Raw genomic sequence first — 27,652 nt, forward strand, 5'->3', positions numbered from 1 at the left:
GACGCGCGAAATGCCTAGCCGCAGATACAAGGAGTCAATACGCTCGATGTGCTTAGTCGCGCAGTCCGAGGTGCAGACGCGCGAAATGCCTAGACGCGGGCTCGAGGAGACGACACTCGATGCGCTTATTTGCGCAGTGGGAGGTGCCGACACGCGAAATGCCTAGATGTGGGCTCGAGGAGTCGACAGTCGATGCTCTTGTTCGCGCAGTCGAAGGCACCGATGCACAAAATCATTATGTGAAGGTACGAGAAGTCCGCGCGTGATGTGCATGACCACCAAGTACGAGACTCTCAATGCACCAAATGTCTAGCCGCATGTCCGAGGATTGCATATGCGGTGTGCTTCGTCCCGAATTCTGAAATACCGAGTGCTGAAAGGCTTAGCCGTATGTCCAAGGATTCCGCGCGTGAATCTTGGTTGCGAAGTACGTGTCGCCAATGCTCAGAATGCTTAGCAGTGAGTCTGATACGTCTACAAGCGTAGGAATCGGCCACGCTACTGCGGTGTCCGCATAGCGTCCGTTTTGGCATGTCAAGATTACGGCGAGTGCAGACGTTCAGACTAGCGAGGTGCAATGAGCCGAGCAGACGACGCGAGCGCCACGCTGGAGTCACGTGGCGGGCGCGGCCAATCACAGACTCCGGCACGACCTTCAATCATTTGCTTTTTGTGCGCTTGTTACTGTATGGAGGACATTGCTGAAGCGACAAATTCGAAGACGGAGAAATGGGCTTTCCAACGAGACCAAGATGGCAGCGCTCAGGCACGCCGTTCCGAAGATATTGTGGCGTGAAAAACGCTGTTCTTTCTTGATTTCCGCGAAATTTTTCGCCACCTTAGCTGATAAAACAATTTGTTTTAGAGCACTTCTACGTGGTTTATATGGATGATATTTCGGAGTCGGAAAAAAATTTTCGAAGTAGAAAAAGAGTTATAGAAACTGAAAATGTGATACTCAAAAAATAAGTTTTTGTGCCATTTTTCGCAATGTAAAACCCGCGTCCCCCCTTAAATACCCACAGATCTGTGTGATCTAGTCAACAGAGCACGTCTATAGCACATATAACAACACTTGTGATAAAAAGACGTGGACCAAAGCCACCCAGTCAAAATAAATACAGTAAGGCGCATGAAACAACCACTTTCAATAAAATGCGTTAAAGATGTGATGACAGAAGTGAAATTTCTTTATCCAACAATGAAACAGAAGGATGGCTGATGCATTATTCCTTTTGTTTTTCAATCCAGTGTGCTTCCACAATTTCGTGCTCTGTTGACTAGATCGCGCAGATCTGTGGGTATTATATGTCCTATAGGCATGCTCTGTTGACTAGATCGCTCAGATCTGTGGGTATTTAAGCAGGTGGTTCTTCAAAAATAAAACCAGTTGTTAGAAAGCGCTCGTCCTCGTGTTGCTCCTATTCTTCATCCCTGTTTGTTTGCGCAGAATAAGTTTTAAGATGAATCTGTTCCAACTAGGCCGACTTGCAATTATGCTTCAGTTCATTGCCATGCATCGAAACCAGAATATCATACACCAAATTATGGGGCATTCAACTTGCAAGACCTCACCCCCAAGTATCAACTTGGAAAAGCTACAGCCACAAAAGACTCTGCCCTAATTTTTGTATTCGTTATTCTCACTGATATCATGGCTTCCTTTGAACTGTTTGCAGGCCAATGAGCTTAAAAGTGACTTAGCACTCAGCATTTGGTTTCAGTCATTTGAGCTTGACATGCTGGCGCCTCTTATGCATAAGTTTACTTGCAAGAAGTACCCATAAAAGCTGTTATTTACGACAGGGTGAACACCTGCTGGCACTTCCAAGTGAGATTCAATTATTGCATTATTATGAAGGCATACATGTGTTTAGGTGTTCTCACTGTTACATCTTTTTGGTTTGCTTCCCGTAACTATACATACAAAGGCAACCAGGTGTTGCAGGGTTCATTTGTGGCCAACCAACTTTGCAGCCAGAAATTTTACATAGTGGTGATGCATTTTAGATAGTGCGCAAGACGTTCTGCTTCTCTGGCACTGAGTGCTAATGGCTGTAATATGCCAAAACCATATGACTTGTGATAATACGCTCCTCCATACGCAGGAGAGACAATAACACCCCAAAGCAAATCTATTGTTACGCTTGCAGTGCTTTGGCACGGCATTATGAAGTGGAGAGCAGTCCACAAAAGCGGCTGCTTTTCACAGCATCATAAGCATGCCACCGCATTGCAGTGCACAGATTCCCTAGTTTGCCATCTTCTACGTGTGGCCGGTCTCCATCATGCGAGGAGGGAGCCAGAAGCTGCTTGGTGCAGCTAACACAGCGCCTGCTCATACAGAGAGACCCAACACATTGTGGCACGAACCTGCAGGTGCTGGCGGTATGCGTCCATGAGCTGGAGCAGCACATCATGCAGGCAGTCGGGGAATGACTGCAGCAGTGATTTGAGGGCCTGTGCAGCTGTGCTGCGGGTTTCTGCCTGGGGGTGCATCACGTCTGACAGCAGACGAGCGCACAGTGCTGGCTCGGGCTCCAGTTTTAGCTCGCGCCACAACCTGCACCGTGAACAAAGCATGCACAATGTGAGCCAATCGCGCATGCATACAAATGACCGTCGATCAACGTAAAAAGAATAGGGTACTAATGTGTGGAAGTATCAACCCCCTTTGGAGTTCGATCATCATGGAATTTATAGGAAGCACATAAGCTTCGCTTAAAATGAATCCTATCAAATTGCAGTAAAACCTCATTAAACTGTACCCGCTTGGGCAGTAGTTTTATTTTGAAAGTAGAAAAGTCAAATTCCGCACTCAGCCGCCATTGAACATAATGTGTTTTGTATCCGCATACATCGTACCAGCTTATTGCGTACGTATCGGTTAGCATGTAGTGTTTCCACTTTTCGTCACGCAAACACGGCGGTGCGTCATCTCCATCGGGCGGCCCGGCAGAACAACTAGCCCCAGAGATCGGAACAATGGCCCCCAAGCGCCCTGTGCATTTGCGCGTGAAGCCACATCAACATAATTTCGGCGGCGTGCCAGAGAGCATTGTGGCATCGCGCAAGCGAGGACTCGCATTGTGCCGAAGCTCGGAGAAAAACGACGCCGGATGCTCAGCGCAGAGGAAAAATTAGACACCATTTGTGCTATCGAACGTGACATGAAGAAGTCGGCGCTGACATGTGACAGGGATCTGCTGTTGACTACGGTGTGTGGCATTTGGAACGCGAAGTTGCTTGGCAGCACTGCTGCGACCGCGAAGAGATGTCGGCTGTGAGGTTCGACTTTTCGCGGTTGTTGCCTCTGTTGTTGCCGAAGTGTTGGCTAGCAACAGTGATAAGGACGACACGGAAAGCGACAGCACGGGCGATTCAGGCCCGACAGTGGCCCAAGCTGCGCGTTACATCAGCCTCATGAATGCAATCGTCGCGACAAGTACAGCACCCCGCAATGAAAAAGGCAACCCACAACTTCTGCAGCGCTACCGTGTGTGTGCACGGAGAATATGTAACACCAACGAGAAATTTGCCATGCAAGTATTTGCCGAGAAGAGGGGGCTGGCTGAAAAGCTGCCTCGCAGCTTCAGTAAGCTTGAGGCCGCTGTCGCTGCTAGGCCGCCACGGCATCAAACAAAAGTAACACTTGTCGCACGAAGTGAATAAATACTGCATGTTTTTTCCCCTTTCATCGCACTCTCTACGAGTTCTGTTTTTGACAGGCAAGTGGTCGATCTCATGCCATTTCGGTTAAACAGTACCATTTAGCACGCACTTTTTCCGAGCTCTGGCCAACTACGGTTTAACGAGGTTTCCTTGTAGTCGGGTTCGACTGTAAAATCATCGCCGACATCCTGTGGTTCTGCTCAACCAATCACAAGTGGACTACATCTTACCATCCACAGACTAATGATCTCACGGAGCGCCTGAATTGCACCCTAACAGACATGCTTGTGTTTGTCTCGTCCGACCATACTGATTGAGATATTTCCCTACACTGTGTCACTTTTGCATATAATTCTTCGCATCATGACACTGCCGGTTATTCCCCGTTCTTTCTGTTGTTGGGCTGAGAATCCGAAAGAAAAAAAAATATCCTGGATTAAGTGATTAGGACTATAGTGCTGATGAAAATAAGAAAGAAACAAGAAAAAGTACTGTCTCCTGGAGAGTTTTGTCAGCCAAGGAAGAGCGGGCATGGCCTCCAACACCGAAGGATTTCGTGCGCTTGCTGTTGAAAGCGGGTGTCTCCCTATCTTGGAAGCTAAAGAGCAGACCACTGGAAGCCAAGCCAGCAAAAATCCAACATGGCAGTTTCCAAGATCGGCGATTTAGTCTGGAAAATCGGACTTTGGGGCCTAAATTCATCTGAAAAATTGGTCGCGAAAATACAGTAGCTCTATGAGAACCTTGACGCTGCATTCATGAAGTCCGGAACATCCGTGAAGTATAAATTTTTTTTAGTTTGAAAAAATGCATTGGCGAGTGTAAATGTGCAATCATTTGGCAAGTGGAGTATGGTTGACCTCTGGTGCAAGTTGTAGGGGGATGGAGATGGCGCATGCAATAACTGTACTTTTGCCTATCTGTAACAACCACATGAAAATGTTCAAAAAACAGATTGACACAGCTGTGCCCAAGGATAAGTGCAGCAATGGGTTAACACGCCCTTCCTGGCCACTGTGTGGCCTAAAGACAATTCTTTTCTGGCCAATCCTTTCTTTCTGACTCCCAATATTTCAGACTTCTAAGCGGCTCTCCCAAAGTGAATTATCGATCAGCGACTGTGTTACACAATCCAATTCCACCTGGAATTTCCACATTCACATGCCCATGACAGAACAAAAGTAGGAGCTGCAAAGAGGGGCATACTTTTCAGCCAGGGCCTTGATCTCCTCCTTGGCATCGAACCGCGCAACCCACACTCGGGCAGCCAGCTCAAGGCTGTTTGCAGGGTCCGTCTCGTGGGTTGGAACCACCAGCTGGAGCATTAGCAGGCACTGCAGGCACATACAAATGCGCATTAGAGAGGAATCAAAACACCACCTAATCCTAGACCCAGAAGAATGTATGATGTAGAATTGCTTCTCACATCAACCACACACACATTCTTCACGGTCGCTATCACACCTCGCATAGAAATCACTTTAAATGATACCCCTGCAGCTGCACGACCACCTGTAAGTGTAGAATGGCAGATTAAACTGGCTGACTGCTTCCAGCAAACACACTTTAGTCAAATCTCGATAATTTAAATGTGAAAGGGCCAGAGAATTTGTTCGAATTAACAGAAGTTCAAATTTAAGAAATGACTCCTTCTTGAAGTTGCGTATTTACTCAATGAAAGCACTTGCATAATGAATGCACCCCCAGGCCAACAGCGAAAAATCTTATTTTTTCCCTCTCTCATATTGAATGCACCCTCAACTTTGCAATACTGTGCAGTCCCATAATCGAACAGCCATGCTGTAGTTTTTCAGAGAGACTACAATCTTTGACTCTGGCACAAGTGTTTAAAGCAAGCACACTTAAGGGGGGAAAGTGCTATTGAAATAATGTTCATCCATTTTTTCATCAATATTGACAAAACTTCCCAATGTTATTAAGATTTTTGTGCTGACTTCAATTATGTCATTAGTTTCGTTGTAGGTCAATTAGTTTCTACAATAATTAACATTTCTCTTAGATTGTTTAAGGCCACAATGAAAAATAAATAGCGCAACAAAAAATTATTTGTAAGGCATGTTTAGATAGCATGAAGACTAAGGAATGAAAGATAGCAAGCACATTTTTTTATGTGGCCCTTAATAGATATTTTACAGTCCCTTGAGATCAAGCCCACAACATATGGCAACCTTGTGGCTGAAATTGTTGCAAAATAGTTATTTTCCAAAGTCAAAACAAAAAAGAATTGCTTGCTCTACTGCATAAAGTATACATTAGGCTCCACTCTTTAAAAAAAATATTTTAGTTTTATCTGTTCTTGGTGTTGAGATATCAAGGGCTGAATATTACATAGAGCCCAAAATTTGTGTTTTGAGAAAAGTGCAAAAAACAAACAGCATTAAATATGAGGGGACATGGCATCCAGAACAACCATTCTTGATAATTGCTCTAGACACATGAAACTTTCAGGACACATCCAATCTTGTGTGCTGCTTATAAATATGCAATTAGATTTTTTCTGAGGTCAATAACAAAAAGTAGTTACGATTCTTCTTGTGTTAAAAATTTGGGATGTGATTTGCAAAAAATGTACTGTCACAACATAGCTAAAATGAAGCAGGTATGTTCCTCGGTGTTGAAATACTGCAAGTTAGCAGTTGAATGTTTGTATCTGTACTTTAGCCAAGGTTATGAAATTCGAAAGTTTCAGCTTTACAAATGTAAATTCTTCTTGGTTATTTCTGCATGATTTCAAAGTATTTCAGGGTCCTAAGACACTATGTCGCAGTTTTTGTGCATTCGCTGATTCGCCTGCAATGAGGGGAAGAAATAATGACGAGCACTGAATGAGTAGAAGGGACACAGTGCTGATCCGAAAATTTGAGAGTAAGAAAGCTATACTTGAGGGGAAAAAATGAAACCTTAATAAACTGGGAAAATATAAATTTCAAGCTTTAAAACTGGGAAATAATAATTACAGTATAAATAAAAACTCAAAATTCTTCTGCTGATGTAGACATTAGGTGCACATACAGGCTTGTAACAGAATCTAGCATATGCACCAACACAAACCTGCGTACGTGTGAGAAGAAAAAAAAAATCGTGTTCGGCCCGTTCGGCTTCCTCCGCCAGCTGCCATTTTTGTTTTGGTGTCCCACACCCGCATCCCGCAGCAAACGCGGGACGGAAAAGAATTGTTTTTCTTCTCGCGGGAAATTTAACCCGCGTAATGATCGCACCCCTGAATTTGCGTCAATTTTTTCTGACAAAAAAGTGCGATCATTATGCAAGTAAATGCGGTAGGTACTCTCTGGTGCGCGGTCGGGGTGGGACATGCTGTGCGGTAATGGCGGCAGATTCGAACTTACGGAGGTAAACATCGCCTCGTCTCGACATCGTTCGTTTCAGGGAACTAAGCAATGCAAATGTTACGATTATTTGGCACGGAAAACGCCGTCCAGACAGCGAAATTTTGATCGTTATATCCGATATGCGATGAATAACCTATCGTTATAAATGGTTTTTTCCCCCATAGACCTAATGCATAAAATGGCTCTCATGTCGACCCATCGTTATAAGTGGACTGCACTGTACAACCAAACTTGCCGTTATTATGTGTAGGCTTTATAATGGTTGTGGTCAACAACAGCAAAAAAAAAAGGCGCCTTTCGATTCTTCTCATCTGCACTCATGGGTACGCAACAAATCGCGAGCGGCAACGACAGTAGCCACGGTTACACTGATATGTTAAAAGTGTACCTTATTCATACGCCAACGCTTGTAACACAGCAAAGATATTCACCCACGCTTAGCGCAAACTTGCAGTATTAGGATAGTAGTGAAGACACTATCCTAATATCACATGGCAGGCCGCAGTTTCCGCAGCCTGCCATGTGATTCTGTCACTCGCAGTTAAGCGCGCCTGTCTGTTTCTGCCCCCTTAAAGTGGACATGGCTACGTTATTGCCGATAACTTGCAGATATTAACGATATTATTCATTACTGATCTGAAAATAACTGTTTTAATGCACGTAATGTACTCACGAGAAGAAAAAAAAAATTGCGTTCAGCATGTTCGGCTTGCTCCGCCGGCCACCATTTTTGTTTTGGCGTCCTGCACCCACATCCCACAGCAAACGCGGGCCGAAAAAAATTTTTTTGTTCTTTTCGCGGAAAATTTAACCCGCGTAATGATCGCACCCCTGAATTTGTGTCAATTTTTCTCACAAAAAAGTTCGATCATTATGCAAGTAAATACGGTAATTGCAGCATTGGAGGAAATAAGCTCAGGTCAGGCGTTTCTTCTATGCGAAATGAAATCAATTTGAAATAAACTATCACAGAACGATAAAATTTTTTAGGACATTAAGAGGCGACAAACAAAAATTGAGGAAGATGTTTCCTTCATAACTGCACTGAAGACTGAAGTTCGTTGCATCAGGACAGTAGTCTATACAAACACAAAGGCCATTTCTGACATATCATCACGACTAAACGATTCAGAAGACAGGGCTCGTCATTCCACGAGTACGGCCACCGGTGGCGACGGGCCCGGCCGCTAGACCTAACACGGCGATGAGTACGACCAAGATGGCGTCCGAAATGGAAGTGGCCACGTCAATGGGAGACAACATGGCGTCAGCGCCGAGCATCGGCAGTCTCGGCAGGCGCACGTGCATTGCAGTTCACGGAGAGGACATTACACCGGAAGGAGCCGAAGACTGGTCGGCCTCCGGCAAGCGCATCAAGCAGATCATGGCCGGCAAGGAAAACGGTGAGTCCGCCATCATTACTCGTCAGTCTAGACCCAAGACTAGGGCCAGCTTTGCTAAGAGAGTTGCAGCCTCGGTAACAAAAGCGGCGAGGATGCCGACAGACATGCCGAAAGAAGACACCAAGATAGTCATGAGACCACGTGGAGGTCTCAACATAGCGAAAACTGAGGTTTCAATAATTATGTCGGCCGTCATGACAGTGGCTCGAGTAATGAAGGAAGAAGCCAAAGCAGACACCATCAGCACGAACGCGCAGCAAAACATCGTGGTCAGCACCCCGGACGAGAGGAGTGCCACGCTATACTCTAAGGTCAAAGCTCTTAACATAGGAGGCAGGACATACGAAGTCAGCGCCTACCGAACGGCGCCGGACGGCATGGTCAAGCGAGTCATCCGAGGCATAGCCGTAGACGACACCCCGGAGGAGATAGCCGAAAACATCGTGAATCCGTGCAACCCCCTTGCGGTGGAGGCGCACAGAATCGGCAATACAACCACAGTGATAGTACTCTTCACAGGACAGAAAGTACCGAACTATGTCAAGTATGGCTCGATATTAGTCAGGTGCAGGCTTTACCGCAAGCACTTTGACGTGTGCAGGCAATGCGGCAAGATCGGCCATAGAAGAGACGTATGCCCGAATCCCAACACCAGAGCATGCTTCGGCTGCGGAATCGTGAACCCCAGCGAAGATCACAAACGCGAATGCAAGCCCAATGCAAGCTCTGCGGGGGACAGCATCCAACGGGCAAGAGGGAATGCAAAAACAAGTACAAGATGCTGTACGTGGTCAAAAAACGGCAACGGGAACGCAAGATGGAAGCCATGGCGCAACAACCGGATCCGGAAAGCTTTCCGCCACTGCGAGCGCCATCTGCCGAGGGACCTCAGAGGGGAATCGAGGCAGCACGACAATAGCCACAAGAGGGACAATAGCAAGGGAGGCAGGAGCGCCAGTCGTCACAGACCGTCGCAGTCGAGGGAGAGAGTCACCTGGGCTGACGCAGTCAAGGCAAACATGGCAGAGAAGAGACAACCACCAGCGCAAAACGCCGCGAAGAAGACCCAAGAGGAGAACGGGGTGGTAAAAGCCCTGAGGGACGAGAATGAGATGCTAAAGCGGAGAATTGCCGAACAGGACGCAACCATCAAGGAAATCAACGAGAAGCTAACGACATTAATTGCGTTGCAGCAACCGCAGCAGCTGCTGCTGAAGCCCGCACAAGAGAGGAAACAAGAAGAGATAACCGAGGACGAACCAGAGGTCGAGGTGGACCCGAGAGCCATGAAAGAGGCGGGACCGGCTCCCAAGAGGAGAGCCATAGAGGGCGCCAAGGAACGAAAGATAATGGAGAGAATCGAAAAACAGGACGACAGAATCGACCGTCTTGCGGCGACCAGCAAGGTAACCAATGAACGCCTCACTGCACTCGCGCAAACAGTTCAGCAGATGACAACGAACATACAGAGCACGATCCAGAACATGATGGCGCAGATGCAAACACAGCTGCAGACGCAGATACAGGCACAAATACAAGGTATGGAAGCACAGATCATTGGCAAACTGCAGCAATCATGGACGGGACCGCACGTACAGCAGCATCCACACCGCCAGTGAGAGACCTCTTGGTCTGGCACTGGAACTGCAATGGCTTTACCAGCAAGAGAGTGGTGCTGCAGCAACACTTGCAGCAACTAACGAGGAAACCAGACATCATAATGATTCAAGAAACACACAGCGAAGAGACGCCAAGACTACCGGGCTAACGGTCGCATGACAGCTCGCCGAGCAAAAGGGACACGTCCAAGGGCAAGGGCAGAGGGGTCTGCACCTTCGTTAGGAAAGAGATCAGCTTCATGGAACACGATATGATCGGCAGAAGTGCCATCGAACACTGCACGGTGGAAGTAATCACAGGCAAGAGGAGGAAGGAGAGCACTTTCCTGGTGAACGTCTACAGCAATCCGTCCCAGGGACAACAGAAATTCAAGGCGCTATTCCACAAGGCGAGTTCAGTCGCGGGGAGCAATACGCTCGTAGTGTGCGGAGACCTTAACGCTCCGAGCCAAGACTGGGGCTACCACAGAACGATGGTCAAGGGGAGAGAGCTGATGCAAGGTGCCACCGACGTGGGACTGAACCTAATCACAGATCCGGCCTTTCCCACCAAGATCGGCACATCGGTTACGAGAGACACCACTCCGGACCTTACCTTCGTCAAAACCGACGGAGGATCGAGAGAAGCAAAATGGAGAAACACGGACAAAGAGCTGGGAAGCGATCACTACATCGTAGAGGTCGTCGTACCGGTTTAAGGCCAAGGCAACAGCGGCGTAAGGAAGCATCGCATTATGGAGTGGGACGCTTTTCGAAAGGCGCTACCCGCGGTGCAACTGGACATTACGGACATCGAGCAATGGGCGGCCAACGTCGTTGACATGACGGAAGGAGCCACCAAGGAGCTGGAGATGGACGAACGGATAGACAAGATGGACAGTTGGCTGGCCCACCTGATAGAAGCCAAGCAGTCCACAAAGGCGAGGTGGCAGAAACGACGAACCAACCGAAGTCTAAGAAAGAAGATCGCCCACAGTGGAACGAGGCCTGCAACGAAGCCGACGGACAGATGCACAAGGGCAAGACGTGGAACATGCTGCGGCACCTTTTTGACGAAACCAAGACCAAGGGCCACCAACACAACAACCTGGCCAGGATCCTACACAAGGCAATCTGCGAACACGGGGAAGACGAGGTCAAGGGGCGCTCGGACGCCAAGTACCTACCGACCATCCCCACGGAAAGACACCCGGATTACCAAGGCAACGAGAACGAGATGCTAGATCGAGACATCCAGACGTGGGAAGTCAGAGTTGCCCAGCAGGATCTCAATGGCAGGTCCGCCGCGGGTCCCGATTGAGTGACCAACAGAGCGTTCAAGAATTTCAACGAAGCGGCCATCGAAACGCTCACGAACTTCTACAACAAGTGCTGGCAAGAAGGAAGGCTGCCCAAGCAATGGAAAGCAGCCAAGACGATCCTCATCCCCAAGCCTGGCAAGCCGCCCAACATAGAGAACCTCAGGCCGATCTCGCTCACTTCGTGCGTGGGAAAGGTCCTCGAGTACATTCTCATGAACAGGTGGCAGCGTTACCTGGAAGAATTGGAGCTTTACTCAAATTCCATCATCGGGTTTAGGAAGAAGCTCGGGATGCAAGGCGCCATGATCTTACTGAAGAACGAGACGAGATCATCGACGATACGACGGGCACCAAGGACAACAGGGCCATACACGGGTTGGACTTGCAGAGCGCCTTCGATAAAGTGAGGCACTTGGCTATCCTGGCCCAAGTATCCAGGCTAAACATGGGCAGAAGGACATACCAGTACATCAAAGACTTCCTGACGGAATGGACTGCCGAAATCTGCGTGGGAGACCTGCAGCTTGAAGGGAAGAAGCTGGGCAGCGTCGGAACTCTGCAGAGCTCGGTGATCTCCCCACCACTCTTCAACCTTGTGATGATCGGGGTGGCTAACCGGCTAAAAAGAGTAGGGGGAGTCCGGCACACCATCTACGCCAACGACGTTACGCTATGGGTACCGGGAGGAAGCGACGGACACATCGAGACAACGCCGCAAGAAGCAGTCAACGCCATCAAGGAGCAGCTGGGCGGGTCTGGGCTCGTTTGCTCTCTGGCCAAGTCAGAACTGCTGGTGATTCCACCGACAGGAGCGGGCAGGAAAAGAAAGAATATGGAAGTCAAATACGAGCGTTCCAAGATCACGGTCAAGACAGCGGGAGGTCAAGTAATACCGGAGGTCGAGAAGATTCGAGTGCTCGGGCTGCTCATCCAGCGAAACCGAGTCAACGGCGAAACGGTCAACAAGCTCGCGGGCAAAGTGGCCGCGGCAATGAGACTCATCAAGAGAGTGTCCAACAGAAGAGCGGGGATGAAGGATGATAGCCCGACTAGGCTCGTTCAATCCTTCGCAGTTAGCCACATAACGTACGTGGCCGCCTTCCACAACTGGAGGCCGAGCAAACGTAACAAGATAGACGCCACCATATGCAAGGCGTATAAGGCGGCACTCGGTCTCCTCGGGAGCACGAGCACCGAAAAATTCATGGCGCTGGGAGTCCACAACACGCCAGACGAAATAGCCGAAGCACAGAGAACGGCGCAACTCGAGCGTCTCCCTGAAACGAGAACTGGAAGACAGATACTGCGGGACCTTCGCCTCGAGCTGAGGGAAGGCAAGCAGCAGAAAGACGTACCTATACCGAATAGCATCAACAGAAAGCTCAAGGTCTGCCCGATCCCGAGGAACGTGAACCCGGAGCACAACAAGGAGCGGAGGTTGGCGAGGGCCAGGGCTCTCGTGGACATCCACGCCAGAGAAGAAGGCGCTGTCTACGTGGACGCGGCGGAGTATCAAGGGAGCAGCGACGCATACGCGGTGGTGGCTGTCGGGGCATCGACGGGTACAACGAAGACTGCGGCGAGCGTCCGGACTCGAGAGGGGCACCGTGCGGAGGAGGTGGCCATCGCCTTGGCCGTCTCCGACCTGGAATGCACTACAGTGTTGTGTGACTCTAGAACGGCAGTGAAGAACTGCGCCAAGGGTAGCGTATGTAGTGAGGCTGCGCGCATACTGCGCAAGGACGAAGACATCGGACGCAAAAGCGCTGTGGTGATCAAGTGGTTTCCGCCCCACATGGGCAGTGACGTGTCGGAATGCGGGAACGTGAACCGCAACGAGACCGCCAACTCGGCCGTGCGAGGACTAACCAACCGAGCAGCTGCAAGCACGGCCGACTCGGAGTGCTGGTCGCGGTGCAGTGCCAAGGACAAAATGACCACCTTCAACGAAATAGCGAAGTGGTACAGACTTAACAGGCAGACTATGCCGCCACCTCACCCGGGGCTTACCCGGAAGGAGGCAGTGTTATACAGACAGTTATAGACGGGGTCCCTGCTCACCCCGGTGATAGCTAAGCACGTGTGTCCGAGCGCGAACGCGAGTGACGTGTGTAGACTGTGCGCGAAGGGGAGAGCCACCGCGGCTTACATCCTTTGGGACTGTAGCGTAAATCCGCGATAAGCCAGCGAGAAGACGGCGATCTCGCCGCAGCTAGAGGCTGCAACGAGGAGCTATGACAAAGAGACACAACTCAAGGCCGTCCAGCAGGTCTCAGCAGCTCTGGAGAGGCAGCGACCGCGCGAAACCAAGGAGAAGTGGGGCAGCACCCCCAAGAAGGGGGTGGTGGCCCTCTTGGACCCGCGGAAGTAGCGAGGAACTGAGACTTCGAGGAGCCCAATGCACGAGACTGACGTAGTGGCCGCGTCGCGGTAAAAGCTGTCCTCCCTGCGTGGAAGGAGCCTAACCGACTCTGCAGGCATTTTCACTAAAGTTATTCTCTCTCTCTCTCTCATTCCAACCTTGTGTTTTTTGGTGTAGCTGATACTGAACGTGAAACGTAGCAAGAATTCGAGAACAAGATCGTGGAACTTTGTACTTCTAACCTTAATATCAAGTTAGACCCCTTAGATATCGAGCACGCTCATAGAATTGGCAAATACAGCTCTAGTAGAAACATACCTATAATTATCAAATTAGCACATTTCAAAGTAAAACAATGTATTTTTCAAATGCTAAACAACTAAGAGAGTCTAACCACAGCATATCAGAAGACTACTCAAGTAACACTCGGCATGCACATAAACAACTAATCGAGTTCGGCAAGTCGCAGCAGAAACCTTTTAAACTTCGGTACGATAAACTAATCATGGATAACAGAACATACAAGTATGTTAACACTACAAATAGAGTTATACCAACTTCATAGCTACCATCACGCACTACCGCAAAACCAGATAGTATCCCTGTATCATTCGTTTATACTAACATTAGAAGCTTGATGCCCAAACGCGAAGCACACTGTAGCCTCATCGATTCTTCTGACTGTAAGCTTCTTGTACTAACAGAAACATGGCTGAATTCCACCATCGATAACACAGAGCTTAATTCTTTCCTCCCTGATTTTGACTAGGCGGGATCGTGTAGGCCAATGCGGAGGAGGTGTTCTGATAACTGCACACTGCAGCTGTTGTTGCTACGTTGTCAATATCAGTTCACCTCTAGAAATTTCATTCGTATTGTGCAGTTCTTCGTACCAACAAATTATTATCGGTGTATGCTATCAACACCCTGATGCAGATGCTTCCTTCACAATTCACTTCCACGAGGCACTGCAAACTGTTATGTCATTTAATCATGCGCAACAACTCCTCTTAGGTGACTAACTTTCCTGATATACCATGGTCCAAACCAGCAATAACACTGTCTAAGACTAACCTCGAATGTTTTTTTCTTAACACATGCCTCACCTTTGGTTTGATGCAGCTAGTATCTACCCCAAGGCGAAAAAACCAACAGTGCTCTAACATACTTGAACTTATCTTAACATCCCATCCCAACCGTTTCTTCTGTAACACATCTACCACAACTAAGTGATCGCTCAATACTGCATGCAGAATTATCCTCGCAGCTACCTGAGTGCAAAAACAAGAAAAAAGAAAAGAAAATAACACTTTACGATAAAGGTGACTACATCAGCATCAAAAATGCACTAACTGAGTTTTACAGATGGTACATTATAGATTTCCCTAAGCGCACAGTAGACGCCAACTAGACGCTTTTTAAAAATAATATGATCGAACTCACTGAGACTTACATACCATCATCCTAACCAGGCGACCTTCGTCCCTATGGTTCAAAAACACATTAAAACGACTAAACAATAAAAAGAAAAGATTGTTTCGCAAAGCCAAGCATTCCAATACTGCTCTTGCCTTGGAAAAATATTACGTCAGTGAAAAGGCGTTTGATTCTTTGGCCGCAACAGCTAAACGAACCTTCTACTCAACAACACTCCCTAACATGCTCCAAAAGAATCCCAAACAATTCTGGAAATACATTAGCCCAAATAACCATAAACTATTATTATTATATGATAATGACCATAACCGTGTTCCCAACCATAAAGTATCTAAAGTACTAAACTCTGACCTCCCAGACTGTCCTTACCTCAACAACCCAACGTTGCCAGACATAACAATCTAGGCATATGATATCACCAAGCTAATTGAATACCTCAAATTAACATCCTTGGCCAGCATCGATGGAATCAATTCCAAAATGCTTAAGAACACTGCGAACGTATCTAGTGTATTTTTGTGCCACATCTTTCAGCAATCATTATCACTTGGATTGGTGCCACAAGCTTAGAAAATGGGTAATTCCAGTACCAAAAAAAGGATCATAGTCATTGTGCCACAATTACCGTCCAATTTCCCTCATCAGTGTTTGTTTCAAACTAATGGAACACACAATTTATTCTCATATTGTAAACTATCTAACATCCACTAATTTTTTTAATCCTAATCAACATGGTTTTCAGAAAGGCATGTCCTGCGAGACTCTACTAGCTCTCTTCGTTAAATGACATCAGCTCGCATCTCGATCAAAACATACCCAGAGATGCCCTCTTCCTAGATTTCCAAAAGCCTTTCAACACGGTCCCTCATGAACGGCTCTTCCTAAAACTATCGCGTCTTAATCTTAACACTTGTGTTCTCCAATAGATATGCTTTCTTTCTTACTAACCATAAACAGTTTGTTTATGCTAACCAATGCTCGTTTAATTTATCACCTGTTATCTCTGGTGTGCCACAAGGCACAGTCCTGGGGCCACTACTCTCCTTAAAGGGACACTAAAGTGAAAAATGATTTCTTCTGCATCAATAAATTACCGTTCTACAACACCAAAAACACCACTCTTACAATGATAAGACGTTTGGGAAGCCAGAAAAAGCGCAAGAACGTAATATGGGTGGCGAATCCTACTTAAGTTCCCACACCTGGGGGCTGCGACGTCTTGCATTTTGATGGCATCTTCAAGGGCCTACTAATTATATATAGCGGTACAGATTGACTACATTGTGTTCTGAAGGAACCAAATATTAAACATGGCAAGTTTCGGGAACCTTTATTCCGTCAATGCGGCCCAAATGTGAAAACATACTTTGGAATCCCTGACCTCACGCTGACGTACTGGCACTGGGGTTTCGGCGCGAAATTCAAATACGCTTGGACCTTCATTTTCTCATCTAATAATCAAACAATTTTTTTTACATGACTGCCTGCAGGGTTCTCAAACAATGCTTCATTAGTCTAAACTGATTTATTGTTTCGATTTAGTGTTGCTTTATTATACATTAACGACTTACCGAGAGGTTGTTCTTCCAAAATTCGTTTATTTGCTGACGATTGTGTAATCTATCGTCCAATTACTAACGACGCTGATTTTCGTGCTCTCCAGTCCGGCCTTAACGTCATTGAAACTTGGCGTAATAATTGGCTCTTGTCCCTCAACGTCAAAAAAACGTCGCTACTTTCCATCATCGCGAATCATTTATTTCATCTAATTATGTTGCCGGTTCTGAAATATGTGCTGTGACTTCTTCTAAGTACTTAGGTATCAGCTTGTCCACTAACCTCAGTCCTCACACATCTGCAGCATTAGCAATGGTGCCAATTGTGTACTATGCTACCTGCGCCGTAATGTACGACTTGTCCCAACCCTCAGTAAAACTACTCGCATATTTAACAATCGTTCGACCCAAACCGGAATATGCATGCTCATTATGAGACCTACACCAATCTAACCTGGCAATAGCACTGGAATCCATACAGAACCGTGCAGCAAGGTTCATTCATTCTGACTACTCTTATCACACTAGCGCTACTAAACTTAAGTCATCTCTGAACCTTCCAACCCTCGAGCACCGCCGCAAAACAGCAAGACTGTGCCTCTTTTACAAATTTTATCACTCACTGCTTCACCAGACTGACATCATGCCTGCACATTGCCCTTCATCTCGTCATAGCCAACCAAAGGCTCTTTATCCCCCTCCAGCTCGCACCACCGCTCATCTTAACTCTTTCTTCATTCAAACAGTCTAAGGCTGGAATCATCTACCTGCTGAAGCGGTGCACCACTCGTCATTCATCGTTCAAGGCATTCATTGAAAATATGATCAAAACATGCTCACCCCTCATATAAAACTCCAGATGGGGTATGTAAGGTACGAATAAATAAATAAATAAATAAATAAATAAATAAATAAATAAATAAATAAATAAATAAATAAATATACGGTATTTGTGCACCATAGCCCGATCTACGAACGGTGAGAGTTGTGATATATCGCGGCGCGCAAGCACAGAGCAAGCGAGGACCATGAAACTACGGCCCAAGCCAGCCAACGCTCGCCTTCCCAATAAAGCCAGAAAACGAAACTTTAGAGAGCGGGCTAAGCTGGCACCGGGCCGGCAGGGCTGGTAGCACCGGCGCGGAGAACATCGATGGTGAGGGAGTTACGAGGCAGTTGAGAGGGAGGGCTTGGGCAGCATAGTTGCAAGGAAGGGCGGGAGGGAAGCGGATCTGCTTTTCCACTAGCTTGATGGATGGCACTAATTACCTCTGCCACCTAAGACTGCCATCGAAGCAGCAGAGTTGCCGAAGCCGGAGTGGGCCTCTGGCATTGTTTCCTTCTACGTGCTCGTGTGCTTTTTTGTCTGCGAACAGATAGGCGCTTTGTTTACGTTCTTCGTCCTGCGTTGTTAACGTGACTCGTGTCTTATCAAGATGACTAAGTCGTTGCCACTCATTATAGTCATGTTGATGCGCTCCTTTCTGTTGTGGCGGCACTGCGTTTGAAAGACAAGGAGTATGAGGTACTGGGTGACGCCTATGCGTCCTTGTATACAGGGTCTGTTTTGTCGTACATATCGGATATGGCGCACCGTCTTCTCCAACAACCTTTTTAATGGGACATCTCGGTTTAGACACGTCACTGTAGAAAGACAAGCGCGAACGAGACCAAACCGAGCAAACCTAACAAGTGTGAGCGAGAGCTGACGTGAGCAGGCGATAGTGCGAAACAAGCGGTCCGGCTGAACCAGACGCGAGTACGAATAGAGCGGCCGGGCGGGTTCACATGACACCAGTTTCTCGCATGCATGTCAATCACTGCAGGGGCTGCTCTGATTGGTCTCCTCCACTCTCGGCGAGCCACGAAAAATCAGCCCAGGACCGATCCCTCCTGCAGCACACGATTTGCTGCTAGTGTGGCTGAAGCACTGCAGCGCGACGAAGGGTGACCTTGTCATTTAAGAAAAAATTAAATTTCCGCCGTGTTTTTTTTTTTCTTTGCGTACGGCCTTGAGGGGTCTTTTCTACGCTTTTCCTCTATGTTGGGGTAAGAGCAAGGCTGCTCAGAGGCGCCGCCACATGAATTGGCAAGCTGCTGAAAGCACTGTCAGAGAGCGGTATGTTCGAATTAACCATCACAAATGCTTGAGCGTTCAAATTAGCAGGCAATTTCGCCTACTGGAATACGCATAACTTTGACGGGGCCACAGTGTCAGTTCAAATAAACTAAAAGTTCGAATTAAGCGTGTTCGAATTAACGAGATTTGACTACAAACGTCACACTCAAATGATAATAATTTACCCTCTCATGTTGACATTAGCTTGTTACTACCTACCCCTGGGGCCCCGTGCCTGCTTCCACTTATGCCACCTTTCCCTACAACTGAAACCTATAGTACCACTTGGCTTGCTGAAAGGAACTATTCAATTCAAGCCTGGGACACATAAAAAGCGGCCCACAGTGTCATCCAATAATAAATGGCGTTACACACACAACACTGATGAGATGTGGAAAACATGGCTTAGAGATGTACTGTTGGGACGGATATTTTGTCATCCCTTGCAAATGGCACCAAAGAGCACAGAGACAGCAGGACGACCACAATGCATCTTGTGGTAGGTTGCCTACAGAGAGAAGCCCTAGTTTACAGCTACTAGAGAGAAACCGATCCAGCCAGCTTACCTGAAGAGCAGTTTCTCGCACTACGAGCTCAGGTGAGTAGAGGGCACCAAGCAGGACTTTAACCTCGGCAACATCGGCCCGACTGCAGCCCTCAAGGCCACTGATGGCAAAACACACATCGACCGCCACTTTCTGTGCCAGGCGCTGCAGGCAAGTACAGATATTGTTGAACAGTTAAAGCTCCACATGACAAAGTCAGTAAAATTGGCACTTCACTTTCTCGCAGAGACAAACCTCATTATTGGGTGTGAGCTTCACCACTGGAAAAGCTGGCGCCACCATCAGCGTGATGTGGCATGAGGGATCGCGTGGACACAGCGGCTACATCGGCTGCTTCAGAAGCGCCGAAGCGAGCTGAAAACTAAAGCTTAAAGTCCCACTTGCGCCACGCTTCTGATGAAGTGGCGAAGCTTTACAATATTGGGTGTCTGCTTGACAACATTTGAAAGCACTATAAGAGGTAGGGCTGCCTTTGGTGGCATGCGTGCAGCATGGTAGACTACTGCTCGGTGCCACAGTGCCGGATGTACGCAACGGAGCCCAGTGTTAGCCTTATTCACACGTAGCCACAGGGCAAGGAGCTGCGTGAAGCTTGGCTCCCGAAACTTAGAAATGGCAAACAGCCATTGGCTACAACTTGGGTATGCAGCAAAGCCAGACGCAAAGAAAATTTCTGCTTCGGCGCCGGGACTGCTTTGTTCGGTGAGTAGCAGAAAACGCGCAGTGAGACGCTCGCCCGCGCTTGCTTCCCTGCTAATGCCATGACAGTTTTGTCTATGAACTTGATGCTAGATACTGCAAGTTCAATGGAATGGAAAGGGAGCGGTAAGAAGCACATTAAAAAAAGGCATGGCATATGGTAATGTTTGTGCTATGAATTAATGCACTGGATTACGAAAAAGCAGCCAGAAATCGCACGCTGAGAATACCGATAAACATACCGTGTGACGCAACTTGAGAAATAGTATTAAAACATGCTTAAGAAAAAAAAATATTTAATCATCACAACGGCAGATCACAGTCACCGTAGTCATCGAAGCCTCTATATACCTAAATTATTTTTGAACAGCTGTGCTAGTGGCCACGTAACGAGGGTTGCTTGTGTACTGTCAAGCGCTCACATTCTGCGGCCTAAAGCCCACGGCATGGCAGAACAACGCGCTCACAGCAAAAACAAAACATTGTGTGCGGACATGCATGCAGACACGTAGTCAGTTGTTGCGAACCCGTGCAATCGCTGCATCGAGGCTTCATTCTGTTTTGCTTCATTATGTTATACAGACAGCCCACTATAAGAATATATTTCACATAGTTTGCTCTCAGCATTTGCCTACCTTTCACGCAAGAAGCCAGTTCAGGAGACTTCATTGCAGTAGCGTTCACTGTACGCACAGGGTAAAGAGATAGCATCTGTGAACGACTCTGTGCTTTCAGTTTGCCCAAGAGTATTATTTCGACAGTAGAGAACTTCTCTCGTTTTGAGAGAACCTACAGAAATGTCCAAAAAAGTTGCTGCATGGCGTTTTTATTGAGCGCCGTGAGCCAAACCTATGATGGGTGCGCTGCATGATCCCTCATACTACGCAAGGGTTGTGCTTCCGACAGAGGGCGACTCCGTAAGTAGTCCTCGCCCCCAATAATGAACCTTGATTTAACGAAATTCACAATGTAATGAACAATTTTTATTTCCTTATCTTAGTTCCATTGAAAACCACGTATTCCTTTTTTGTATGCATCCTTCCACACAAAAAGTTTGAGTGGCAAAAACATTATCGAGGCATGTGCGCATGGATGTAGTATGCAGGAAACAGCGCTGCACTATCTGTTGCATAACAACTCAGAGAAACCGCGGAAAGTATGGCAGTTCACAGAAACACAAGAACCGACGATTCCTTCTGCACACAGGGCGAGTATGCAGCAATGTAATCAAGCACAAGCTAAATGGGACGAGGGGGCAAGGGACCCGTGCATCTCCTTTAATCTGACATAGCTGTAGCTGCGCATGGCAGTCCTTATGTGGGCCACACAGCATATCTTGGAGGCAATCTTCAGCGAGTGCAAAGGTCGAGCCACGGTTGTTGCTACCTTCATGCGCATTTCGTTCCCGTGTGTCTAATGTTGGCGGTCACATAATCTCAAATTTCCAAGGCATGGTGCGAAGCGTTCACCCGCGTTGTGACATCAAGTGTTATTGATCCCTGAGTGATCCTTGTTTGCACGCACGTGGCACCAATAAAACTAGAAACCCTACATCATCTAGTTGCCTCTATGCTATCGCCATCAATGCTCCGCCTTTCTCGCCACAGGCTGCATTACACAATGTTATTTGGCAATGTTAAAATCATAACATTCTAAAGCAGCTTATTCAAGCATCTGACGCACAAAGTGCGTTTACTCGCCAGAACTGCCCTCATTAATTTATTGTACATAATCAAATTTGGCTTTCAAAAGTTCACCCTCACTTTGTAATAAAGGTCACATTACATTCACAGAAGGGCAGATAGATGCTGAAATAAAGAAATACCGATGCAGTCCCATGCATAAAAAATAATGAAAAGAAGGGCTGGGAGGTAAGCTTTTGCCAAGAAAACAGTTTCCCCAAAATTCCGGCTCTGTAGTGAATTTTTTAAAATGCAAGCTATAAACCCTGATCCCTTTGCATGTCACTGTACCTGAATACGTCCAGTAGTCCTTCCCAGAAGTCCCACAACTGTCTCGAGCATCTTCTCTACAGGCAAGTTCTTTGGGTTCTCCTGCAATGAAGAAGTATTTTTTAAATGACTTTCAAAATTTAGGCCGAAGGAAGTAGGCAGTGCATTTGAACCTTCAAGTTAGACTGAAGCGGATGAACAGACTATAAGTTACCAAAATGATTCAGTCAGCCTCGTGCAGCTAGCCTCCTGGTTAGTTGAGATGGTAAAGAGACTTCCCAGTTAACGCCGTGGTCCCAGTTTTTTAGCCCTGGATCAGGGGGTTTTTGAACCCTGCTCTCCCAGTACACCATGATGGGTCACCCAGTAAACATCAAGCTACAATCAGGCATTTATCAGTTTTTCCTCACTTCCACCTCATTGGAGATCACAGCGAAACTTACTCCAAAGTTTCACTAGTTTTTAGCTACGCTTTGAGTCATCAGTTATGTTTGGACTAACTTAAAAAAAGAAAAGAAAGTTCTAGGGTTATTATAACATGTCAGAACACTAACCTGATTATGAATCATGACATAATGGGTGAGGGGGGGGGGGAACTGCAAAGTAATTTTAACACCTGGGGCTCTTTAACTCTTTCCATACCGCGCCCATCGGACATAGCCCGCCAACGATAGTTTGAAATGAAGTTTTCGAGACTGTCCGCGCTGCTCACATACACACTGCGCTATCGTATGTGAAGGAGGAAAACTATATTTTTGTTTTCCACACAGTTTGCTTTTTTCTGACCAGGTGGCGATTTTTTAACATGCTGTGATGTTTTGCGATCGTCAAAGTAAACAGCAAAAATGGCTGCCCACTATCGATTGTTTGAAATGGCACTTTAGAGACCTTACACACCGCTCACGGACACACTGCACCATTGGACGTGAAGGAGGGGAACCACATTTTTGTTTTCTAAGCAGTTAAATTTTTTCAAGCCAGGCGGGAATTTTTGGATGCGCTCCGAAGTTCCGCGATCGTCAAAGTAGAAAGCAACGATGGCCGCCTCCGGGAGCGGCGTACGCGCTTCAAGATATCACAGATCTCGTGATTCCCGTGGGTCTGCGGCTGATTTTATCGATGGATCAAGCAGCAAGTCTCGGGAAGCTGCGTATTCGTCAGACTGACTCTTGAGAGCGACGATGATGCAAACCAGCCCAGAACATCTGCAGCCACAGCCCGGCACGTCCTACTGTAGTGTTGGCAGTTAAAATTTTTGTAGTGGAATACCTTATCAATGAAAAATTTTAATTTTTTCAGAGATACTGCCTATTAGACAGCAATACATTTTGTATATCTCATAATATTTGTTGCATATTTTTCTTAGTAGATATAAGCGTGTCTTTACAAACATTGTTCTATTTATTCCACAATCTTGATCCTGGCAATTTGTGTTTTTTATGACGTACATCTCATTAACAACTTTTATGCATGAAAAGTGCATTGATTCAGCTTTTTGTTTATGTATTACATAAAATATTTACTGCAGTATTTTCTTCAGAAAAAAAAAAACAATCTCGTAACCTACAAAAAAAAACATATTTTCCTCATGGTAGGGAAAGAGTTAAGGGGGGACACCAGTATTAAAAACTGAAAATCACGAAAAAAAAAAGATTTTTGGGAACTAGTTGTTTCGGCATTAATAATGGCTAATCTACACCATATCAAAACGATTTGACCAAACTGCACCCTAACTGTCAGAAAAAAGAAATTATTTTGTCTGCTAGGCATGGCAGTGGGTCGCTTCGTAAACAGCTGATACGCCGTTTCTTTGTTCATCGTATTGTGAACGTAAGCTGCAAATCAACCCTCTCTCTCTATATAAAAAAAAAAGTTTGAAACCGAACACGCGTTCACGAAAAGCAAAGCGCAAGCCATCTCTGCTTCCTATGGCAAGAAAGGGGAGACAAAGTATCCCAAGGTCACGGTGTAAGAGTAGTTTAGGTGAGAGAGCGCCCGCGCCCAGCGCCCTGTCATAACATTCTACTTTTGGAGGCAGCCGACAGATGGCGCGACCAACTTTTCCCCGCTCCGCGAGCGACCGGGCCACACCGGCGCAAGCGCTATACGTTGCGTTGGGCCTGTATTTCCTTGAACTGCGTGGTTAACTGGCCTTAAGATTTCCTCTTCTGGTATTCTACTTTGTGGATGTAAAGTGTCCTTTATTTACACAAGAACATTTCACCTCTTTTAAACAAAGAGTCGAAATCAGTATACGAGGGCCTAGCGCGACGTGGTGTTGATGGCATGCACATGCATTTAATAAAACACTGCCTTTTATTTCGCATTGCAGGCTTCGTACTAACTCTGCCAGTTATTAGATATTGCCGAACATTACCCTGTGCAAGGAAAAGACCCATACCAATGCCGAAGAGATACACGGGCGCACCGCCACGGATGTTAGCGTGATATTACGATAACATGAATTATATCCATACTCGCCCCGCAAAGATCATGAAGACGCTTCACTCCATGAAAGTCAAAGCTCTTAGAAATTTATTGAACCATTCTGACAGTAGCACAAGTCCGGTAACAACTGGTTAATGTGGGATAATAAAGTGAGGGAAAATATGGCACGGCAAAGTAAATTTCAGCGCTCATGCAGTCGCTTCCAACCACGGGCTCACACAACTTTTGACAATTTTCGCAAGTCCTGGCTCTTTTTGTCTTTCTGGCTTTTCAACTGCCTGCAGTATTGACGCATGCGCAAGCACACGTAGTAGTGGATGAGTTTCGCAAGTATGTCTTCTTTGTGAAGACTGCATGGAAATGTAAACTGGAACTTTTCCAGAATGGCATCAATTGTCCTATCGAACGCATGCCTGTCACTCGCATAATTTTCAAACTTCTGCTCACAGTATTTGAAGAGATCAAAAAGATGCATATTCGGGTGCGTCAGCCTGCCTCTCGTTTTTAAGTTCACCAGGTCGGCTTCAGGCACGTTTGCGATCCCTTTTGTTCCCTCAAGGGCCTCCTTTCAAATCGTACAGGAGGCCTCATTTGCGAGTTTTCTTGAGACAAAGCCAGTGACGTAGTATACAATGCAGTCTACAACGTCTGCGTCGCAGTCGTTTAGCTCAAATATGTCATCACATTGCCAGCTGCCTTCTTCGATCAGCCCATCAAGCTTCTGCTTTAATTCTTGCAGTTTATTTGGCTGCTCCATACCTGAACTCTGATATATCTCCCTTAAATCCGCCAGAGTAACAACGGCAGCCTGACTGTTATCAGGCGCTGCACAGTTTCCAAACTGCGGAGGTTTTAACAAAGAATACATGCTTAGCATGCGGTATAACTGCAAGAATGTGGGAAAGGTCGGATGTTCATTTTGACCACCCGCCTGTCTGATTATTCCGAAAAAGCATTCTAAGGGGTCCTGGTTCATTTTGGCCGTCAACACGTACTTGAAACCGCAGTCTTTTAGAACGTAGGTAGAAAGTTGTTGGACAGATTTCAGCGTAACGCGCAAACCTTCGGCAGTCGACTGGGTCAAAAAGAGGTCTTTTGGAATGTCACCGTTTACAACCTGTTGTTCCCATGAGTCGAGCCATTCAGATGCAGTTTGGAGAGTAGTGAAATCTCTGCTTCCTGGTTGAATGCCCTCTGCAGGGTACCGGCGGTTTAGAGCGTCGAACAGGTCGTTCAAAAAAAGTGTAAATTTAGCCAGCGGCAACACCCGCACGTGACGTCACTGCGCTAACCCTTTAAAACTAACACGCCGAGGATGACGAGGCCGCCTTTGACGAAGATATGTCCTCCTATCGAAACGTTGGCCAGCCTGTCTGAGGCACTTCATCCCTGTTTACAAACTTTATACCACAGTCACCATCACACAGCCACATATAATAAGTCGATCCGGGCGTTAGATTTGACTAAACGCGCGCGCGAAAGCAGGGACAAGCCGAAGCAGACAAAAACAATCGAATGGCGCGAAGGCGAAAGCGGGAGACCCGGGGAACAGTCAGTAGCGCCCTCTGTTGACCGCCGTGTAAGCAGAATGCTCCGACCTCCTTTCTGCGTAGCGGCGCGCCCTCGCCGTTCCCTCACCTAACCTATTCTTACACCGTGCCCAAGGTTCAGATGAGCCTACGAGATCGCGCCGGAGATAAGTCAGTGTGTCGTGCAATCTCATACCGCATCGGCAATAACGCAGCAGCAAAACTAACCATAGCCCTCTGTCTGCACATGTAGGTTTACTTTGGAGACTGGAGACGATGTGCTGATGCCTATTCTAGTGCCTCTCGCGCGTACGCGGGTTTGTGTTGGTGTATTCCAGATTCTGTTACAAGCCTATATGTGCGCGTAAGGCTACACCAGCCAAAGAATGTTGTGTTTTTATTTATACTGCAACTATTATTTCCCGGTTTTAAAGCTTGAAAATTTATATTTTCCCAGTTTATTAAGGTTTAATTTTTTTTTCTCAACTATAGCTTTCTTAGTCTCAAATTTTGGGATAAGCACTGTGTCCCTGCTACTCATTCAATGCTCATTATTCTTTTTTTTTTCCCTCATTGCAGGCGAGTCAGACATTGCACAAAAACTACGACATAGTGTCTTAGGACCCTAAAATACTTTGAAATCATGCAGAAATCCCCAAGAAGAATTCACATTTGTAAAGCTGCAACTTTAGAATTTCATAACTTTGGCTAAAGTACAAATACAAACATTCAAGTGCTAACTTGCAGTATTGGAACACCCAGGAACATACCCGCTTCATTTTAGCTATGTTGTGGCAGTACATATTTTGCGAATCACCTCCCAAATTTTTAACACAAGAATTGTAAGTACCGTATCTACTCACATAATGATTGCACTTTTTGTAAAAAAAATTGCCGCAAATTCAGGGGTGCGACCATTACGTGAGTGCGATCATTATGAAAGTAAATACGGTACTTTTTTTTTGGTGACCTCAGAAAAAATCTAATTGTATATTTATATGCAGCACTGATGATTGGATGTGTCCTGAAAGTTTCATGTGACATGTGCCTGGCGAGTTTCATCAATGGTTTTTCTGGATGCCATCTCCCCTCATATTTAATGCTGTTTGTGTTTTGTACCTTTATCAAAACACAAATTTTGGGCTCCATGTAATATTCAGGCCTCGGTATCCTATCAATAAGAACAGATGGAAATAATTTTTTTTTTCTTGCAGAGCGAAGCCTATTATATATTCTGTCAAGTATAGCAAGCAAATTTTTTTTTTCAATTTGGAAATTAATTATTTTGATAATTTCTGCCACATGGTTGCCATATTTTGTGGGCTTGTATTCAATGGGCTGTAATATATCTATTAAGTATCAGATAAAAAATGTGCTTGCTATCCTTCCTTCCTTACAAATAATTTTTTATAGTGCCATTTATTTTCTATTGTGGCGTTAAACAATGTACCGTATTTGCTTGCATAATGATCGCACTCGCGTAATGATCGCACCTCTGAATTTTGTCATCAAAATTCGATTTTTTTTAATTTCCCGTGTAATGATCGCACCCCAAACTTGCCGCAGCGATATGTTGTGTGCCAAGTCTAGCTAATATTGATCACGCTTAACATCTGTC

The 27,652-nt window shown here is 46.4% G+C and overlaps 1 protein-coding gene and 2 pseudogenes across 2 annotated transcripts in view; 2 read left to right on the forward strand and 1 right to left on the reverse strand.

The window, feature by feature from the left end:
* The window catches only part of l(3)80Fj (lethal (3) 80Fj), a 372,965-nt gene that overhangs the window by 180,392 nt on the left and 164,921 nt on the right, over positions 1-27,652 (reverse strand). For both annotated transcript variants that reach the window (XM_065426472.2, XM_065426473.2), the window contains exons 25-28: positions 22,079-22,159; positions 19,407-19,550; positions 4,879-5,006; positions 2,374-2,563 (exon numbers count right to left, since the gene is read on the reverse strand). In XM_065426472.2, coding sequence (XP_065282544.1) covers positions 2,374-2,563; positions 4,879-5,006; positions 19,407-19,550; positions 22,079-22,159 — 543 coding nt within the window. The remainder of the gene's footprint in view (positions 1-2,373; positions 2,564-4,878; positions 5,007-19,406; positions 19,551-22,078; positions 22,160-27,652) is intronic.
* On the forward strand, positions 8,263-10,065 carry LOC135897750 (uncharacterized; annotated as a pseudogene).
* LOC135897762 (uncharacterized) lies at positions 11,579-13,737 on the forward strand (annotated as a pseudogene).

This window comes from Dermacentor albipictus, chromosome 2 (genome assembly GCF_038994185.2).
Source record: "Dermacentor albipictus isolate Rhodes 1998 colony chromosome 2, USDA_Dalb.pri_finalv2, whole genome shotgun sequence".
Lineage (NCBI taxonomy): Eukaryota > Metazoa > Arthropoda > Arachnida > Ixodida > Ixodidae > Dermacentor > Dermacentor albipictus.